Source organism: Urocampus carinirostris, chromosome 13, assembly GCF_059441175.1.
Source record: "Urocampus carinirostris isolate Australia breed hairy pipefish chromosome 13, RoL_Ucar_1.0, whole genome shotgun sequence".
Taxonomy (NCBI): Eukaryota; Metazoa; Chordata; class Actinopteri; order Syngnathiformes; family Syngnathidae; genus Urocampus; species Urocampus carinirostris.
Window position 1 is genome coordinate 8,403,353 of NC_142361.1, and position 20,484 is coordinate 8,423,836.

Here is a 20,484-nt window from a genome sequence, read left to right on the forward strand (position 1 = left end):
GCGCCTGCTAGCTGGCCTTGGGAATTGTCACTGGTTTTACAAACTATGATTGTCTAAGGAGCAAAAAAGGAAGTACAACAATGAAAACATGAAGAAACTTTCGGCATTAGATTCTGTTGAGATAGAAAATAACTGGAGCTGCGTAGTGTTAAATGTGAAACGCACAGAATTTGTAGAACAGAGTAAATTAAATCTTGAGGAAAGAAAGGAGGATGGATGATGTGCACGAATAAAAATGATATTTGTAAGTAAAATGTGTTTTTATTCCTAAATAATATTGTAGTTTTATGAAGTTATCATTGATGCTTTTTAATTTTAGTCACCGCTGTAGCCGCAGTAAATTTTTTATAGACATTAAATAAGGAAATTGTGTGGTACATTTGCTTGTGTTGTAGGCACACGTTGTGATCCAAAGATGAAGATTTGTTGTCATTTTGCGTTATGTGTTGATTTTCACAATTGATAAATGGTGTCATTAGTAAACAGTTAATTGAGACATAAACAATTATGAAAGTACATGTCATACATTTTAGTAATTCACAAGAGTCTCTGTTGACTCACTTTTTTACTAAATCATTTTATTACCAATTGTCTGCACTTTTTATTCAGATTTAATCAAAATAAGACATTTGCCAATGTTTGCTTTTACTTAGAAAACATTCACTAAAAAAGTAACTGAATCAATTTGCGAACTTTAGTGAAAACACATTTTTCTCTTAATTGTTGTCAGTTGGTTTAGCACAGCAGCAATAGGAAACTAAAAAACATCGAAATGAAAGAAAAAGTTTTGAAATAGTTTCATAGTACATAAAGCAAAACTCGATCAGATTATTCAATAAAATAATCAATATTTGGATATAAATTGGAATTTTTGGGAGGGAATGGGTGTCCAAATATGTAGGCTATATCTAAACATACCAAACATTGTCCAGCAAGTCACTCTTTTGTAGACCATGCCACTTAAAGGGACAAATGACTAGCAGATAAGTCCTGGGGAACAATGCTCTGTTGCTGTATTAATACTAGACTCCCAAATTTCATCAGTTAAAAATATATAAGACAAAGTGTCGGTTTTAGAGAACTGCAGCGGCTTAAAATCAACATTGATCTCAAAGTGATATTTTTCCAATCGATACAGTGATGTGGGAGGCTTGGCCGTGAAATTAATGTTCTGTTAAAGTACAGCTCCATATGCTGTATTTTCTGTCCTGTAAATCACACAGGATTATAAGGTGAACCCCCAAAATACCCTTTGGTCATATGTTTTTCATTCATAAGGTGCACTAAATGATAAGGTCATGAACCAGAACAGGATCAGGACCCAAACGTGAGACATTACTCACACAAGCCTTCTATTTTAAGGGAAATGGGGAGTCTTGCACATTAGGCAGCAGTCTGGGGTGAAATTATAGGAAGCCAGAGGCCGACGAGATCGATACCAATTGCCCAAGTGGATATCGGACAGATGGGGTCGATACCGGACAGGACGGACAGACAGGATTGATAATGAAACAGGAAATCAAAAATAAACAAGACGGGAAAAAAACTGGAGAGAATAATAAACAGGACAAAAATAAACCGGAACAATACCGGACTGGAAATACCAACAGGAAAACAGGACCGAGTAAGACCCTACGTCTTGCGGGGTAGAGGTTCGTTGACCGACTGACAAAGAGAAAATGAGAGCACTGAGCTTAAAAAGACGTAAAGCCAATCTGTCAATGAGCCGCAGCTGGCGCCACACAGGTGGGGCCAATTGGGCGCCATGGCAACCGTGACAGATAAGGCGCATGGAATTAAAACTACAGTAAGGGCTTCAATTTTTTTTCCTTTAATGGTTGATCAGTTGAAAAATGTCCCTGACATAAATCGCAAATCATTGTATGCAATGGAAATTGAAACCAGGTCGCTGCGGTGGGAGTGTCGAAAAGGCATCAGATTTAATCTCATTATCACGCTATTTTTATAGTGCCAGAGACGAATGTTAGAGAATGGAGAAAATAGAAAGTCATCCTGAAATATAGATAAGCACACAAAAAAGCACAACAAGGGAAGCAACTCTTTGGTGTATCTGATGATGAACCAGACTTTGCGTTCATTTATAACTTTCAGAATGATTTTCTGTTTTCTCCATCCTCTTGGAATTATTTCTGTGATGCACATGCTAATGAAATAAGATCAAATGCCTTTTTTTAATAGAATAGAATAGAATATGCCTTTATTGTCATTGTTACAGCATGGGATATGCTGTGACAACGAAATTGGACGACTCCAGTTTCGGATTTACAGTGAGGTTAAGGAAACAAAGAGATAACTGTATGTTATCTGTATCACAAGTGGAATAGTGGTTAGGCTTCTATGGTCTCACCGCAGTAACTCGGTTTAGTCCTATTGCATACAACACTTTGAGGTTTTGGTCAGCGATGTTTTGAAATTGATCAATATTGCACAAATACACCTTGTGTAGTCACGCTCACAAATAAATACTGCATGAATTTCTCAAATTAGGGTGTAAGGCACATCTTCGAATTTCTGGCCAATTTTGATTTTTTAGGTGCACCTTATAGTCCAGAAAGTACGGTAATTTAAAATGAAAACACCCCTGAGTCTATTTGCACAGATTATAGTTTACCCTAATTACCTGGATGCGGGTTACTGAGTTCACCGGTGCGCATCTACCAGTTATCTCTGACTAAGCCTCATTATGACCCTGAGAATACTCCGTCGGGGTAGGCAGGCGGGTCAAAGGTGGGCGGTAGACAATGAGGTCGCCGTGGCAACCGTCTGTGCTGAAGACCTCCGAAGGCAGAGTGGGGGGAAGCCTGCCTGACAGGAGCGACTGCTCGGAACAAATCACTCTTGCTTTACGTTAAGGAGGGTCCCATTTTGAAAACAATAGAAAGGGGTGGGTAGCAGTACAAGCCCTGGACAAGACAGTTCTAATTATTGAAAAGGTGTTGGATATTTATTTATTTGATATCCTGCAAATTCATTTTACATGCTCATTGCACCTCAACCGAAGACAAAGACGTGCTGTTAGTTAGTAGAGCTAGTGAGCTACTAGTATGATATCATTGGTGCATGAGTGCAAAATAATGGCAAGAAGTACTGTATTTTCCAAACTATGAGGCTGATCATGCGCTTTATTAACGGACAAAATTGAAAAATTAGTCCAGTGTATTGTCATATTTGTGCAGTTATTGATCAGTTGATACTTATCGCTGAAGACAATTGCATGATAATGGGGTTTGAAGAATTTTTATTGACACTTTTAACAGCAATTAAACATATTAAAAATTTCATTAAAGAATTTTCTAACAATATGAGGTTTAAACAATTTTTATCGACATTTTTAACAGCAGTTAACCAATGTGTACAAGGCAATACTATTGTGCAGGGGCACAGCTCTGTCTTCTCAAGTGGGATTTCTTATGACACTTTACCACTAGCCAACCAGTGGTATGGGTGACACATGGTAAACCATCAGAGCTTATCTCATTATCACACAATTTTTTACTTACGGTACCAGATACAATTGTTAGAGAAATAAGAAAACAGAAAGAGATTAATAATCTGAATAAAATATTTTTCACTTATTCTTAGCTCAAACTAAGCATTGTAAGTGACAAAGTAGTTGAGTACATGCGGCCATGCCATGCGTTTATGTCTTTCAGGACAACCAAATTACTTCCCACAATGCCTTCCTCTTCATTCAGTTCAGGATCTTGTGAGCTTCACAAAGACTGTAAGAGTCTGCAATACTATTTAGTCGTCCACAACCTTTTCTGTACCGTAGACCGGTTTAATATCTGACAATCTACCGTAAATTCCGGACTATAAGCCGCTACTTTTTCCCCAAATGTTCAGCCCTGCGGCTTATTCAGTGAAGCGGTCAATTTATGTAATTTTTCTAACGGCCACCAGCGGCACTCGAGTACAAAAGGTAAGATTTAGACCGGTGGAATTGTGCGCCGAGGTAGACTGCATCTGCATCCTCTTAGTTTACATTCTAATTGTCCGTATGACAAAGGTTCGTTCAGATTATGAGGAAAATGCCCTTGATGGCGACAGTTATAAGGAGAAAGCTGAAGACGGTTTAACGTGAACTTCGCAATCGCGGTACAGCTTTTTTTGACAGCTGCGCTTTATGCGTTGCGAGTGTGTTATGAGTAGCGTAGTGGTACCTTTCACAGGCATGGTTTGGGATGAAAGTTACATTATTATTATTAAAGCTTTGAAAACTCGTCTTTCTTTGTAAATATGTGTAACCATGTATAATATGTATTTGCAACAGTATATTTTTGTAATGTATTTATTTTAGAGACTTATTGTGATATGTTTTCTACAAGAGAATATCAAAAAGAAGGGGCGGAGCAAACGCGGGCTGACGGGAAGTGGGGTAAAGCTGAGTTAAATCTCTTTGTTGTTGCAGCGGACAATAGTGGATATATATTTTTCCCACCCTTAACTTTGGAAATATACATTTTTTTCATTGGATTACTTTCAACAAGACCTGGACTTTAAAGATTTGCATTACATTCTAACTACCGGTATCATTTTCCGTTCATGTTGCCGATTGTGGTGGATGGATTGTGTACAATATCTGCAGTTATATTGTCAGACATAACGAAATTGTGAATATGCTTGATTGCTGTTATGATTGTCGAGAGGGGTTGTTCAAACCTTACATTGTTTGTTTGCTGTTGTGTCAATAAATTTGTTCAAACCAAAAAAAGTTACAATCGCGGCACCTAAAGTCAGGTTTGGGTTAAACTTGTGACTGAGTTATAGGTTTAAATGTTGGCGCATGCGGCTTATATACAGGTGCGGCTTGTGTAAGGACAAAACTAATTACGTCCGCAAAATGTGGTGCGTGTGGCTTATAATCAGGTGCGCTCTATAGTCCGTATTTTACGGTATATATAAAAAGAATATCACAAAAGACAAATTTTTGAGGGTGCAATTTATAATCTGGTGCGTCTTATGATGCGGAAAATATGGGAATTGAGAAAAATTTGAATTAGTAAGACTAAGAGGTCTTCTGGAAAAGACAACAAGCATACGAGGAATCATAACGTTATTGTGTAAAATCTGTTAAATGCGCTATACTTCTTGTCTGGAATTATGAATGAAAGCTAGTGTAGAGTGAATGAATGCTCGAAAAGCTTTATGGTCATTCATATAAGCATTTATTCAGGTCTATGAACAAATATGCATGTTGTCCTATTATTGGGATATTTCAGGGCTTTAATTGGACATTAAATACATTTTCTAATAGTTGCACACACATGAAGATATTTAATGACGTGTAATATTGCGAAAGCAAGCCAATTGCATTACAATTGCACATCCCCCAAAACGCCGCCCAGCTCCCATCTTTCACGGGGGGAAGTGCTAATGTTTTCATGATACACGTGTTATAACGGCTTAGATACTACTCCTCTGGTAAATGTGCCGCAGCAGCAAAAAAAAGAAAAAAAGAATTGGATGATGTACAAGAGATTAATGATTTGGCAGAAGGAACAAGGCTGTGCTAGTTAGAGGCTTAAACCGGTTACAGGAACCTTAATTGAAGTCCTTGGGGATGTTTCTGCCACAAATAGCGCCTAACAACATGCACGGTCTTGTAGACACAGGTTGGGAGCAGTGAAGAATACTTTGCTTGTTTTTCTACAAAAAATGTTTTTTGGTAATAAGAAACTCAAAAGAAAATAATTGGGATCTTGAAATATTATACTCTTCAAATGCTTATGTTTTAATATTGTATATTGGCAGAACTATTCAAAGAGGAAATTGGGAGAGGCCAGAGCACTTTTTGTTTTTACTCCACCTTTTTACAAAAGGATGACATTTTTATATTTTCCTCATTTTTGTGTATTTTGCGTCATTTGGAGCTCACCACACACAATAAAAGGTAGCAACTTCTTAAAGGTGGCAGACTGCTAGACACTTGCATTGCTGCGAATTAAAATTTTAATCAACATTGCGTAATGTCTTGAAATTAACTCAGAAAAAAATAAATCTAACATTAGCCATTAACTTAAACAGACACAAAATTCCACTTTGTTGTTATAAACAGGTGTAAGAGAGCTCCATATATTGCCAATAATATTATTCTTATCTGGTTGCTGTTTCCTTGAAATCTGCTTGGACCTACAATTGTGCTATGTTTTTATGGTTCATCTAGAACAAATTTGTTTAAATTAGCATGGAAGCGGATATGAGTCGCGTGTATTCAGTGACATGCAGTCAGGATAGCAGTTGAGGCTGTGCCTCAACTGCCACTGAAGAAATACAAAGATTAAAATGCATTAAATATTTATATCTATTCAGCATTAAAGGTATTTTTCATTTAACTGTACTTCTTTTTCAAAATCACTAAATTTTCACATTATACTATGAATATTATCAATACAATTTGTATGTAACATATTATTGTGCTGAGCGTCTGAAGATGCATTAAGGCACACAATTATTTTTCCTCATGGCAAAGGGTGATAGCGAGACCACGTATTCGGCGCATACTTCAGCCCCAAATGATAGAATTAGTTAAAGTATTAGCAAGCTGACAGCAAGTCAAGCCATTGAGTGTTTATTTTCTGTCATTGCATGGATTTGTTTTCATAATTGAGGATTGCCTATCCATTGATACTTTTACTCAAAAGAAGCAGCACATAGATTGAATTTATGAGTTAAGGAAAGACAATAAAATCAGTTTATACGTTGCTTTATTTAAGATGTAGGTACATTTATTTGTAAATCTGACTGTACTTCACCAGAAACAAACATCATCCCAAGTCATTGCATGTATTGTTTGAAGCACCTTAAAAACAGTTTTACCATTTGTTTTTTGATCCATGTGAAGCAAACAGTTCTTGCCGATTAATTTCTTTGTGTCACTCGTGTACTTAGAAAAAGTCAGCAAACACGAAAGTCAGTCGGTCAGTATTTTTTTTAAACAAAACAGGTTCAAATGTAGGGATGTTAAGGTTGTTTTTATCTGTTCAAAACCACCTACTCAAATTGTCATTTTGTCTATATTGTTGTTTTGAACCAAGCAACACAGTGTCATGGTTGCCATGGTGCCCAATTGGCCACGCCCCTGTGTGTCACGGTTGCCATGGTGCCCAATTGACCCCGCCCGTGAGGCGCCAGCTGCGGCTCGTTGAAAGATTGGCTTTCTGTCTACATTAAGTTCAGCACTCTCTTGCTTCCTTTGTCAGACCGTCAACGAACCTTTGCCGCGCAAGACGTGGGTTCTGACTTGGTCGTGTTTTCCTGTTGGATTTTTCCTGTCCGGTATTGTTTCCGTTTATTTTGTCCTGTTTAATTTCGGTTTCCAGTTTTGTTTCCGTCTATTTTTGTCCTGTTTATTATTTTCTCCAGTTTTCGTTCCCGTCTAGTTTCTCCTGTTTATTTTTGATGTCCTGATTCGTTGCCAATTATTTAATCGAAAGTGATTTAACATCGACCCCATCTGTCCGATATCAATTTGGGCAAATGGAATCAATCTCGTCGGTCTCTGGCTTCCTGTATTTCCATGCCAGACCAGCTGCCTAACGTGCATGAATCCCCATTTCCCGTAAAATAAAGGCTTGTGTGAGATCCTGTGCTGGTTCTTGACACACAGGATGTTTGATTAAAAACAATACAATTTGAAGAATTACATATTTGGATTTTTCACCCAAGGTTTTTGGGAGGTTTTAGGTCATAGCCATATTTATTTGTCCAACTCTAAATTGGCAAAAGGTGTTAATTTTTTTTCCGCTTATGTTGATTTTGTGAAACATTTCTAAGCAATACCAGAAACATCAAATAAAAAGTGGTAGAAACCATTTCTACAAAATGCTGAAATAGGTCAATTCAATGCATATTGTTCAAGTGTAGAAAGTAATCATTGAGCCAACATCTTTCCACTCATTACTTGTCCATCTATGTCACATCACCGACCACTCTACCAAAGACTAAAATGTATCCCTAAATGTTGCCTGTCCACTTCATGAAAGTTTTCTGATGTTTACATTCACCCTGCATGTTTCCACAATTGTATTACTTCCTAAGGGAAAATGCCTGTGAAGAATTTTCTATTTACTTTGTCATTCCGCTGTGTCTTATCAGTCCACAGAGATTTGAGCTTGAATCCAACAGGCAACTTTTAGCTTTCTAAATTGGCAAACATTATTTCAATATAGGTCCAAAGCAGATGGTGGCTTTGTGGGGAATGTGGAGAATGATAATGACATTACTAAGTCTGCCATAAAAATGTAGACCACTATGGTAAGACTTGAACCACTTCAGTTACCGCTTGTCTTTATTTTGCTGATGAGTGAGGATTCCAGAGTGCATCATGGACTGAGCAATTGGAAATCATGGTAGACAAACTGTGCACTTAAACAACAATGCACACTTACTGTATGGTCATATTTTTTTTGCAGTTGAGGAAAATATATAACATAACTGTGGCACAAAACGTACACTTAAAAGTCCTTAGCTAAAGATTAAAGCCTGAATATCATAACTTTGTTACTGACATACTAATGACTCAATTAGTGTACTGCCCCGTGTAAAATCTGTTTCTCTGAAGCGGGGATTTTTCAGTATGAAAGGCAGCATTTACCATGTGCTGCTCATATGCACTAGTGTGAGTGCCCTGAGGGCCAGGGCCCAGCCTTCTCTTGCCTGCCCAACCTAAGCCGAAGCCATAAGGAAGCCATCAAGAAGGCCTGAGTAAAACCAGACCTTTTTTTTGTTGGTTTAACGGAAACCTTCAATATACTGTAACATTATTCGTGAAAACTGGAGAAAACATTTGTCAGCCAAATTGTTCTGAGTGTATTTTTAGCCCCTTCAATTACCTTTCAATTATTGTTAAAACAAAATACAGTGGTTTCATTGCTAAAAACAGGAACAGCAATTGGAAAGCCACAACACGAGCTGCTTCACTTGGCCTCTGCCCTTTTTCACCATCCTGTGGACGTTTGTCAGGAAGGGGTGTGTGAGCCTGATCAGCAAAACTTGTCAACAACTTCATATCGACGGACAGTATTGCTACATAATCACAAACACTACTATACTTGCCTTCAGCTTTACTTGGCCCCAATAAAGGACATAAATTTAAATAAATATCACAATCCCATGTTATGTTTACATTACACTGTAATATTATTTTGACTTAGAGGGGCCTGCATTTTCTGATCTTGTTTTTTATTTAAAAAAGCATGGTGTCACAACAGTTTGTGGAATCACACTATGCTGTTGTTGAAACTACTTGAGAAAGTGATTTAACTGTTTAAACTCTTTAAAAAGATAGTTGGTTAAAGTGTGAAGGACGGATACATGATTGTGCACCTTCTAGATGCATGTTTATGCTTCGAGCAAGAGCTTGAAAGAACTAAAACTATTTAGGAAATACTATCTAATAGCGTTTTGCTCATCAAGGTTTGAACAATGAGTACAAGAATTTATCGTTTAAATAATTGGCAACCATTTATTTTTATATATACATATATGTATGTATATATATATATATATATATATATATATATATATATATATATACTAATATTTATGATTAAATGTTTACTTACTTTTGGATTCAAAATTCTCTAAATCCTCAAGTTTTTCGCTCTTTAACATTAAAAATTGAACAAATTATCCTCTATAAAATATAATCATCTAATTGTAATTGTACTAATTATCAATGTATAGAATACAAATAAAACATCTTGCTGAGATTGGAACAAAACTTAATTTGCTAAAATTTGCGAAAGTATATATTTCTTTTACATCTATAGCATTGATGAGCTCACACAAACGTGAGTGTTATTTTTTCCAAAATATTAATCAACACAAAGTCTGAAAGTGAAAAGGTAATGGTGTAATAAACATGTTGGTTTTGGGGTCAAAGGTAAAGTGATAATTTTTGGTGTCAGTTTCTGCCGGAAACCACCAATTTTTATTTACTTACTTACTTGTATATTTATGAATAAGACTTTGATATTTTTGACATAGTATTTACCACATCAGTAAATAAATCAATGTATGTTTTCTACAGTATCCATTTCAAGTAATGTTCTGTTTTGTATTACAGAAACTGAAACAGGTGATTTGGGTTGTATGCATTTAACGTATGAATCAAACACTAAAGAAATATTTAATTCAAACGCTAGTTCAAGCAATGCCATGTTGAGCATTGGGGCAATGAGGCAAATTCTACCAGACATGCACAGGTCTGTGCTTGGTGTCTGTGTTCATATGTGTATAGAAAAAAACACTGAGCCTTAAAGCCACAAACCCCATAGTGACCCACATTCTGGTTCCTTCCTAAAAACATGTTGGCAAACACTTGCCTCAGTGTCGCCCCCATTGCTCACTTTTGGTGCACAAAAGTCTCCACTGAGTGCTTTTGCAGGTGTTATATAACAGCCTTTCCTAATCTGGCTATGCCTCTGATGAGGAGGCTCCGGCTCGGTCAATGCACTCACGCCCATGCATACGCACACACAGCCACATGGACCCTCGTGTTAAGTTTCTCCCTCCCCCCTACCAGTCGCATGCACGCCATTGTGCATTGCACATGGTGTGTGGAGTGGCCCTGGCAACACATACCAATGAATGAGGACATTTCTGTAGCAGCCAGCAAATGGGCGCGTGCCATAATAAAGTCTTGGCACAATGCCGGATGGCGCCTATGTAGTGAGAATGGGCCCAAAATAATTTAGAACATCACGCAGTTATGCAATAACAAACATCTGCTGTGTAAAATATGATGAACTCAAATCAGGGTCAACCCAACATAATAGATTTTGAGGTGTGTGCAAGGTCTTCAATGAATTGAACATGCAAGTTTTCAAGGCACAGGTCGGCCCCCATTCTGAACCTGGGAACTACTTCTTTGTTACTAAATAGTGACTTTGAAATGCATTTCCGGAAAAACAAGTGTTTTCATGTTATTACTATCAGTGTTAGGAGTAACGTGTTAAAGTAAAGCGCTTCTGTAACACGCTCCTGCAACACAATTACTTTTCTCTGTAATGAGGACTGTAATGCTTCATTAATGCAAGATTATAAACCAAACATTGTTACAACATGGTGCGTTACTCCTCAACTTATTAAAAACAGTTCAAGGATTTTAATGCCATCTAATTGGTACCTGTTGTGTGTCCCCAGTAGCAAATGGTAGGCAGCGTGTGGGGAGGGGCGTGGCGTATACAAGAACAACAAATAAACGGGAAATCAATGGGGCAAAAGTAAGCACAGAATTGCTTTATGGTCATTTTATTTGTGAAATATTTTTGCAATACACCATGCCGGGAAAAAAATAAAAGATCTTGGACAGTACTCAGCAATCGAGGAGGTAATCTTTAAGTGGTTTGAAGCCCACAGATATGGATTGTCTCCGGTAATTGTTGGTTTACAAGGTCTCAAGATTAAACAAGAAATATGAAGGATTCACTGCTTCCACAGGTTGGTGTACACATTTTCCTTGAACTATTTCATTATGTGGCTACTTTTAAGCAGTTTCAGGTGGTTAGCTTCAATGCAAGTATATACGGGAATTTGTAACTACATAGTAACGCACAACATTTAGGTTCGAATAATCCAGGAGTAACATAATTACTTTTAAAATGAAGTAACTAGCAATTACTAGTAGTAACTAATTACTTTTTTCAGTAATGCGCCTGACACTGATTTCTAAGTTGTTGCTATATTAAGCAGCTGTGGGAATAACGCAACGGCGTTATTTTTTTGTAACGGGGTAATTTAACTCATTACTTTTTCTGCCGTTACGCTTTTATTGTTACTGACGGTCAAAAGCGGTGCGTTACTTTGGCTGCAGAACGTCAACGGCGGCGTATCTCCGCACACCTGATGCTGTTTATAACGACGCGTTTTTTTCGCTCTCCTTTGAGTTTGTTACGTCACGTCTTTTGAGATCATGTCACCATTTAAAATAGCACCTACCATATCGTTTGATAGCGATTATGAATACAGTGTTTACGAATGCGTCAAAAGAAAAGGTGAACTGGTGATTGATGCTACCGACTCGTGCCGTTTGCGGAAGAAACAGCTTTATGAGCCATCTCTTGGAAGTGGGAGCTGACTACCCACCAATTGAGGGCCAGTTCCCTTCGAAACGCTATTTTTCTTTTGTGATTTGTCAAAAAGCATTTTTTTAGCAATTCTGTTCTGTTGACTTTGAATTTTGAGTATAAAATGGTTTCAATTGTTTTGTATTTGATCTTATTATTTGTAGAGTTAATTTAGGTTTCCTGTGGTTTCAGTGTTAATGTTTAAGTGCCAGTTTTGCTTTATTCCCACCCAATTTAAGTTATTCATAATAAATAATAACAGGTAATATATGGATTAAACCTGAAGAGCCATTTGGGAGGTGAAAGAGTTTGTTAAGTTAGTTTAGTAAGTTAAGCCGAACAAGCTGGTTCTATGAAAAGAGTCCCATCCCTCCAATGGCCCATTTGTGTTAGATTTAATTTCTTAAACTCACTTTATATTATTTATTGCTAATTTTTGTTTCATTTTATTGTTTACTAATTCTTTTTGTTGCATTTCAAGTGTATGATAAATCTGTTGCTGGTGAAATGCAATAAATATTACAAGGTTCTATAACAGAACTACCTGTCTGTTCTTCTGTATTCAACTGACTGGAATACTGCTCAAAAACTGTCAATTTTTTGTCATACAACTTATTTTTTAAAGTAATGGAAATAGTTAATTTTCCTGTAAATATAAATGTAAATGTTCTGCATTTATATAGAGCTTTTCAAGTCAATGAAGACCTCCCAAAGCGTTTTACAATTTTCTTCACATTTTCCTTTTTACACACACTAACTAACCTATAGCATTTTCCAAGTAACTAGTTATTTTTACTATAGAGTAACTAAGTTACTAACTCAGTTACTTTTCGGAATAAATAACTGGTAACCATAACTACTTGTTTTTTAAATAATGCGCCGAACACTGCAATTAAGGTTATTACTAGGTGTGTGTCTAAAATGTGGATATATCAACCGCAAAACAACGTCCTAAAAAAACTACTGGGTATTTACATAACTAATTGATTAATTAGAATTAATTACAAAAACATGCATTAAGTAGTGATCAGATATGAAAATACACTTGTCATTATAATGATTTTTTAATACCATTTTGACAACGGATACTACTAATATAATCACGGTTCACCAATCCCTTGGCCACCTGGGATGTCAGGGCACCATTTCCTGTGGTTGGTTCTTGGGCAAGTACTGCCAGTAGAGGTTTCAAATGCACTCCAACATACATAACAGGCGTGTTACTTCAATTCTGTGCGGAGTGCTTCTGGTCATGAAGACAAAGAAGGCATCATCCGGGCCTTCTCATTTTAGTCTCACATGCATTCACAAAGGATGTGCATTCTGGACGCCCCATCCCCCCACACAGATATTTCACAGGAAGGCAGGGCCACATCCAGGCAATGTCGTTGAAGCTCTAAAAACAATCTGTTTAAACTTAAAAGGCAACCTTGTGTGTTTTTGCATAATAAAATACTAAGCAACTGACCTGCGAGGTGGGGAGAGTGAGCTGTGTTGACGACCGCCTCCTTTTCAGTTCCACACACTTCCTTAGCTTGCAGATCTGATGGCCGGTGCTGCGGTTGAGGCAGCAGCTGCACCGGCCGCAGCTGACGGTCCTCAGGCACGGCTCGCACCTCCCGCACCTGCTGCGCTTACGCCTCTCCTTGCGTTGCTGATGTTTCCAAGAGGGTGGGCGCTGTCCTCCCTCGAAGACCGAGGACATCAATGAAAGGGCCGCTTCCCCGTAGCCCGATTCCGACTCCGTTTCCAGGGAGAATGAGGATCGCGTACTCTCAGAGCTGCAAGATAAAGTCCAGCTGCCGTCCAGGGAAGGGGTCGAAATCTTTGGTGGCAGTTCTAGATCAGGCGCAGGAACTATTACGACCTTATTCTCATCTGCTGAAGAGGTCTGTACTGGACTGTTGTGCTCTGTCTGTGGTGAGGGCTTTGTATTTTTGGCTTCTGGAGCAGGAGGAGCCGGGTTCTCCAGGCATTGAAATCGTTCCCAGAAGCCCCTCGCTTTTAAGGAGTCACTACGGATAATAACTGGGGTACTCCTTGCTACTGGTTTGGTTTGGTAAAAAATTGAGGTCTGCGGTATAGAAGAGGGTCTCGAGACTGGAAGTTCAGCACCTTGAACCATAGTTTGTTTGTCTGAACTGCTCTCCTTCTGAACCTCTGCTTGGGATGACTCTAAGGCATCAGGGCATTTGGTGGGATTTGAGGTAGCTTTGTTTGGGACTGTTAGCACCTTGTCAGGCGACTGTTCTGGCAGGGCCTCAACAGACAGATGTTTAGCTAAAGGTTGTGAGGGACCTGAAGTGCTAAGGATGGACTCATTTGGACTGTTTTCTTTTGGTCGTTCATCAACATCAGCCACCTCTTTGAGAACTTCTACCATCTTTGCTTTGACCTCATCTAAAACCTCCATTTTCTCTGCCATTAAGTCTGGATTTTTATCAAATGACACGACCATGTTGCCGGGCATCGTCTCTCCCAAGGTGGCATCAACATTATCAATAATATGACTGACTTTGTTTCCTGTAATAAACGGTGTTTGCCGTCCTTGCGAAATAGGAGAGGCAATATTTGAATCTACACGTTCGCAGGGGATGTTACAGAGGTCTGGTTGCAGGTCTTCACTTGCAGGGGCCTTAATAACCACTTTACCAATGATGCTGGTTTGGTTGTCAAGCGTCACACAATCCTCCAGAGTGTCATTGCAGGGTGGTGAGTCCGCTTTGAGAGGGCTGCCCTCAATAACACATTTGACGTGACCGGGGCCTTGGAAATTCGTCTTCAGAGAAACAGGCAGAAACTGCTGGGGATCTTCTATTTCGAGGTCAGCATCTGTAGTTGGGTTGTTGTTGCAGGTCTTTACCAGCTGGGATCTAGTATTACCTCCTACACTGGTCTTCTTTCCACCCCTGCATGATTCTGAATCAGCTGGCAGCTGCGCCCCCCGCGGGGACTTTCTCCGCCATAGGGTGTTGTCTAACTCGCCATGTTTGTCAAGCACGTTAGTCAGCCCTGGAGGCCTGCTGGATCCTGTTACAGTTATGGCAAGGTTACCACTACCGGGGGATGCAGTACCTTGACCAGCCGGCCTGTTATTTATCCCGCGTCCTCGGGGGCTCCGACCTGACCGGGCCTTTGGCCTGACACTCGACCTTGTGGGGGTAGGCGAGACTTTCTGAAGGCGCTCCGAGACTCGGCCCCTGCCTTTATTTGAGTTGCTGGTTTGCCTTTTGGTGCCAGCAACTTTTTGGACATTTTTTCTCTGAGCGGGCGTTTTTCTTTTAGCAGATTTTGTTGTGGCTGGCATGGCTGTGGGTGTTGAAGGGTGTTTTTTTTACAGCCAGCATGGGAGCCAGATTGTGTCTAAATTTATGTCTAAAATCCACTTTAATTAAAAGAATTTTGCCAGGGATGCTGGTGAGTCACGACCTAGAAATACAAAACGGACAGGTAAACCTCAACCAGTTTGAGTACATATTATTCAAAGATCCTTTTTATTGGGAACAGAAGTTGTGGAGTGATGTAATCCATCCATTATCTGTACCGCTTATCCTCAGTAGGGTCGCAGGGGTGCTGGAGCCTATCCCAGCCATCTTCGGGCAGTGGGCAAGGGACACCCTGAACCGGTTGCCAGCCAGTCGCAGAGCACACAGGGACAGACAATTCGCTCACTCATTCACCCTAGGGACATTTTTGACCGGCCAATTAACCTGACATGCATGTTTTTGGAATGTGGGAGGAAACCGGAGTGCCCAGAGGAAACCCACGCAAGCACAGGGAGAACATGTAAACTCCGCACAGGAAGGTTGGTAGCTGGATTTGAACCTTTGACCTCGGAACTGTGCCGCACATGCGCTAACCACTGCGCCGCCGTGCTGCCCGAGTGTTGTAATCCTCATGCTAAGTTGTAGTTCACTTGAGAGCAGGGGTCTCCAAAATGTTTCAAGCTGAGAGCTACTTTTTGTTACCAGTTTGTGCAAACGGCACCCAGTTTCATATTAATTTCCTAAATAGCAATTTAGGTTATTACTATGTGGTAAAAATGTTAATTACCATGATATTCCAGGGTTATTTATTGGTAGTATGGTTAAATAGACTCAGTCAACCACAAAAAAATAAATATTTACAAAAACACAATGACCCAGCACTAGTAAACTATTATTAGAACAGGTCCACGGACACCTTAGCTGTCGTAAGGGGGCATCCTGGTGCCCGCGGGCACCATGTTGGAGACTCCTGCTTTGTGGTAAATTACTTAATCATATTTTTACAAATGCATAACAAATTATTTTGTGTAACTTACTTATTGGGAATGTTCAGATTTGTATGCAAAAATCCTTAAATACCCAATAGATTATGTTGAAGTGCAATTTCCGTAGAAAATTTAGTGGAAAAAAAATGAAGGAAACACACAAGATTTGCTTTAAATTACATAAGTCAAAGTAAATGGCAGTGGGCCACAAGAATTTTTCGGCCCCTAAGATCTTCATTATTTTTCATACACCAGGAATAGTTGTGTTTGTTTTCTCTGTATGTCACTTCTCCGTGCACTTTTTTTAATGCAGTTGAGTGAATGATAGAAAATTGACACTCTTTTTATGAGAGATTTTGGCCCAATTTTCCTAAAATACAAACTAGAGGCTAATAATGGTGCCTGAATGGCTTCTTTCATTCAATGTTCATGATGGGGAATTATATATCAGGGACATTTATATAACATATCAGCCATTAGTTGTTACTAGGGTCAGAAATCTACCTGGAGGCCTTTACAGTTCTGCAGGCCCCAAAGCATAAAATAAGTGACAATAAAGCTATTTGTTGGCCAATTAGATTCCGAGGTAGCAAGCCAGCTCCTTGTAGCGGGCTGAGTAAACATCATCAGTTTCACAAACTATGATTGGCTAAGAGGCGGTAACGGAAGTATTAAAACAAAAGGGTGAAGAAAAAGATCGCCGCGTCCACTGCTGCTGTCAAACAGACATTTTCAGCCCTAAATGCAATAAAAAATTATGCGAGAAATTCCAAAGGACAGGCTCGACTTTTAGCATTAGCTTCGATTGTGATACAAAAGAACTTCTTGATGGAACTGAAATGCATATATACAACAGAGGGATTGAAATCTTCATAAGAAAAGAAAAGAGGCTATATTCCTAAATATGATTGCAATTTTATTTGGTTATTATTTTTGCTTTTTATATGTTTCACAGCTGTGGTTGCAGTAAATGTTTTATTGCCACAAAATACTTATTGAGAGCTATTCATCCAGAAGTGGCACTACTAAAGGCCTAGGTGTGAAATGCATGCCTCGACACTGGTACACCGTATAAAGGTTATTGTACTTGATATATATATATATATTTTTTCAAACATACTGGCACGTATATGGCCCCATAGCGGCTGGTTGGTTAGCATGCCGCCACACGATACGAAGGTTTGTAGTTCAACTTCAGCTGGCGCAGCTTCCCTGTGTGAGTTTGCATGTTCTCCCCGTGCCAGTGTGGGTTTCCTTTGGGCACTACGGTTTCTTCCCGCATTCCAAAAACATGCATGTTAGTTGGCCGGTCTAAATTGTCCCTAGGTGTGAATGAGCAAGTGGTTGTATCTCTCTGTGTTCCCTGCGACAGACTGGCAACCAGTTCTGGGTGTCCCCTGCCCACTGCGTGTGGATGCTTGGCACCCCACCGACCGTAGTGAGGATAAGCAGCAGAAAATGGATGGGTGGTACATATAATAAGCAACACGAAATTTACTGCAAGTGGGGAAAGAACTAAGAAAGAATATGATTGTTAAATTGGTAAATAAAATAAACTCGTTTTTCACACATTATCTTTGTTTGTATTCCTCATGGCCTGTCTTGATTTGAGTCAATAGGTGCCGTGATATGTTAATAAACAGAAATTTCAATCTTTAATAATGGAAGCAAATGTCAAGGTATGCAATTTGTTTATCTTTTTTTTTTTTTTTTTTAAGAATAAAATGCAAAACGCGCCGTTATCTTGTCTGGGGTGACAATTTATCCGAGCATGTGTTATGTCCCGGGACAACACAGAGTAAAAAAACATCGAGCCAAAAAGAGATCAGCATAATAAGTGTTCTCAGACACAACCACTCGCGCTTCCTCCTTGACGTGACAGGTTTAAAGGGCAAATACGTTGCCGAGTGGGGATCTAATACTTTGCTTATTACAACCTTACAAACGCTCCCCATTATTCTCTATTTATTTTCCTTATCTTTTCCTCCCTCATTTTTTGCACTTGACCGCGTTTGGGGTGCATATTCAGTTTGGTATGGGTGGGGGTGCCGGAGAAAAACACCACTTTTCAGACGGTTTTCTCGTTCGAGAAAGGTTTAGTTACAGAAAGAAAAAACATATTTGACATACCGGCGAGAGAGAGGGAGAAAGAGGGGCAGTTGCACCGTCTGAAGTGCTGCTAATAATACTCTCTGGAGCTCATGAGACCTTGTATGCGGTTGCCCTGGTCGTCAAATTTAGCCCGCCCCTGCTGAGGGCGAGTGGGTCGGCTGCTGGGCTCCCACGCCGAAGCGCTCATGACAGGCAGGCCGGAGGAGGTGAGGGGGGGCAGTGGTCACGTCGCTTCCCTCGGTCGGTCTCGTCCGAACGTCAAAACGTTCCGCCAGGGAAGCCCGCGACTCGCTCGTTCGCTCTTTCCTGCCAGACAACTACCTTCGTCGGGCTCCGCACAGCTCGTCGACTGCGGGATGGAGGGGAGGTTCAAAAACCAGACACGGAGGACAGCTGTCAGTGGGGCCTGGATTGGAATTGGAGACCCGTGTCAGGTGTCACTTCTCTTTCCCGCCACTCTTCTTCATGAGGTGGGCGAGTTAAAAATGAAAATCTTGCAGCAATATAAGAATTGAGTCTCAGATGTTTCATTTTTTATTATTAATATTTTTTTGCACTGTTGACAATTTTAAAAATGCAAAACTGTGCTCACTGCAATGCTTAAGATGTAAAAATCTGCAAAACTGCAATAAAGATAAAAAATGGAGACAGGTATTTTTTACATGTCAGCAAAATTTGCAAGAAATTCGTATTTTAAGGAATATTATCCATCCATCCATTATCTGCACCGCTTATCCTCAGTAGGGTCGCAGGGGTGCTAGAGCCCATCCCAGCCATCTTCGGGCAGTGGGCAGGAGTGTGCCAGCCAATCACAGGGCACACAGAGACACACAACTCACACACTCATTCACACCTAGAGACAATTTGGACCAGCCAATTAACCTGACATGAATATGTCTTGGATTGTGGGAGGAAACCAGAGTGCTTGGACGAAACCCATGCAGGCATGGGGAAAACATGTTAACTCCACATGGGGAAGCTGCAGTAGCTGGACTTGAACTTTGCACCTCCGCACCGTGGAGCTGCGCGCTAACCACCCATCCGCCATGCCGCCCAAGTAATATTAAATTCATATGAATTCCTTTCTATTTTAATAAAAACAATCCATCCATTCATTTTCATCCCCTTATCCTCTTCACTCGGGTCACAAGGGTGCTGGAGCCCATCCCAGCTATCTTCGCAGGGCAGGGGACACCCAGATGTGGTTGCCAGACTTTCTCAAAACACACGGAGACAGACAACCGTTCACACGCTTATTCATACCAAAGACATTCTGTCAACAATCAATTAACCTGCCATGCATGTTTTTCAGAAAGCGAGAGGAAAACAGAGTGCCCAGAGGGAGAACATGCAAACTCTGCATGGTAAGGCTGGAATTGAACCCTGTATCTTTGCACTGTTGGGCTGACACGCTCACCAATCGGTTGCCATGCCACCGGAAATATGCTTTACAAATAAATTTGGATTTGCTGGTAAACGGATGTGCGTTTGTGTCTGGTGAGGCATTACAAATAAATGATCCTACATCATGTTCATTGTTATATTGACAGACCAAGAAAGCAATTTGCAAACTATAGCGAAGATTTTTATTCGAATTATCTTACCTAAACTTATGAACAAAACCAGCTCGGTGGCCTTGGGGGTAGGCCGCCCGCCCCGAGACTGGGGGGTCACTGGTCCAAACTTCGGCCGAGTCGTACCTAAGACTTACAACATTGGTACTCATTGCCTCCCTGCTTGGCGCTCGGCATTAGGGGTTGGAATTGGGCGGTTTGGTCACCTAATGATTCCCAACACATCAGTTGGGTTGAGCGAGGGGGCTGGGAATCCCCGCTTTTGTATCAATCTCCCAGAAAGAGTCAGAAATATGAACGTGTTCCTGACTCTAGCCACCTCCCACCAGCGGGATATGGCTCCGGTATATAATATAATATTTACTGTATGTAGTAATATAAACTTATGAATGGGATGGTGCTCTTATACGCCTTTGGCTTTAGCCTGCCATCCCTTTATCTTTTCAGGTGATTT

At 40.0% G+C, this 20,484-nt stretch overlaps 1 protein-coding gene across 1 annotated transcript in view; it reads right to left on the bottom strand.

Moving 5' to 3' along the window:
* Positions 1 to 18,846, bottom strand: part of tet1 (tet methylcytosine dioxygenase 1) — a 64,800-nt gene extending 45,954 nt beyond the window's left edge. Inside the window, exons 1-2 of the mRNA XM_088351902.1 lie at positions 18,475 to 18,846; positions 13,561 to 15,521 (exon numbers count right to left, since the gene is read on the bottom strand). Coding sequence (XP_088208028.1) covers positions 13,561 to 15,399 — 1,839 coding nt within the window. The 5' untranslated portion in view covers positions 15,400 to 15,521; positions 18,475 to 18,846. The remainder of the gene's footprint in view (positions 1 to 13,560; positions 15,522 to 18,474) is intronic.
* Positions 18,847 to 20,484: the final 1,638 nt, after the last annotated feature.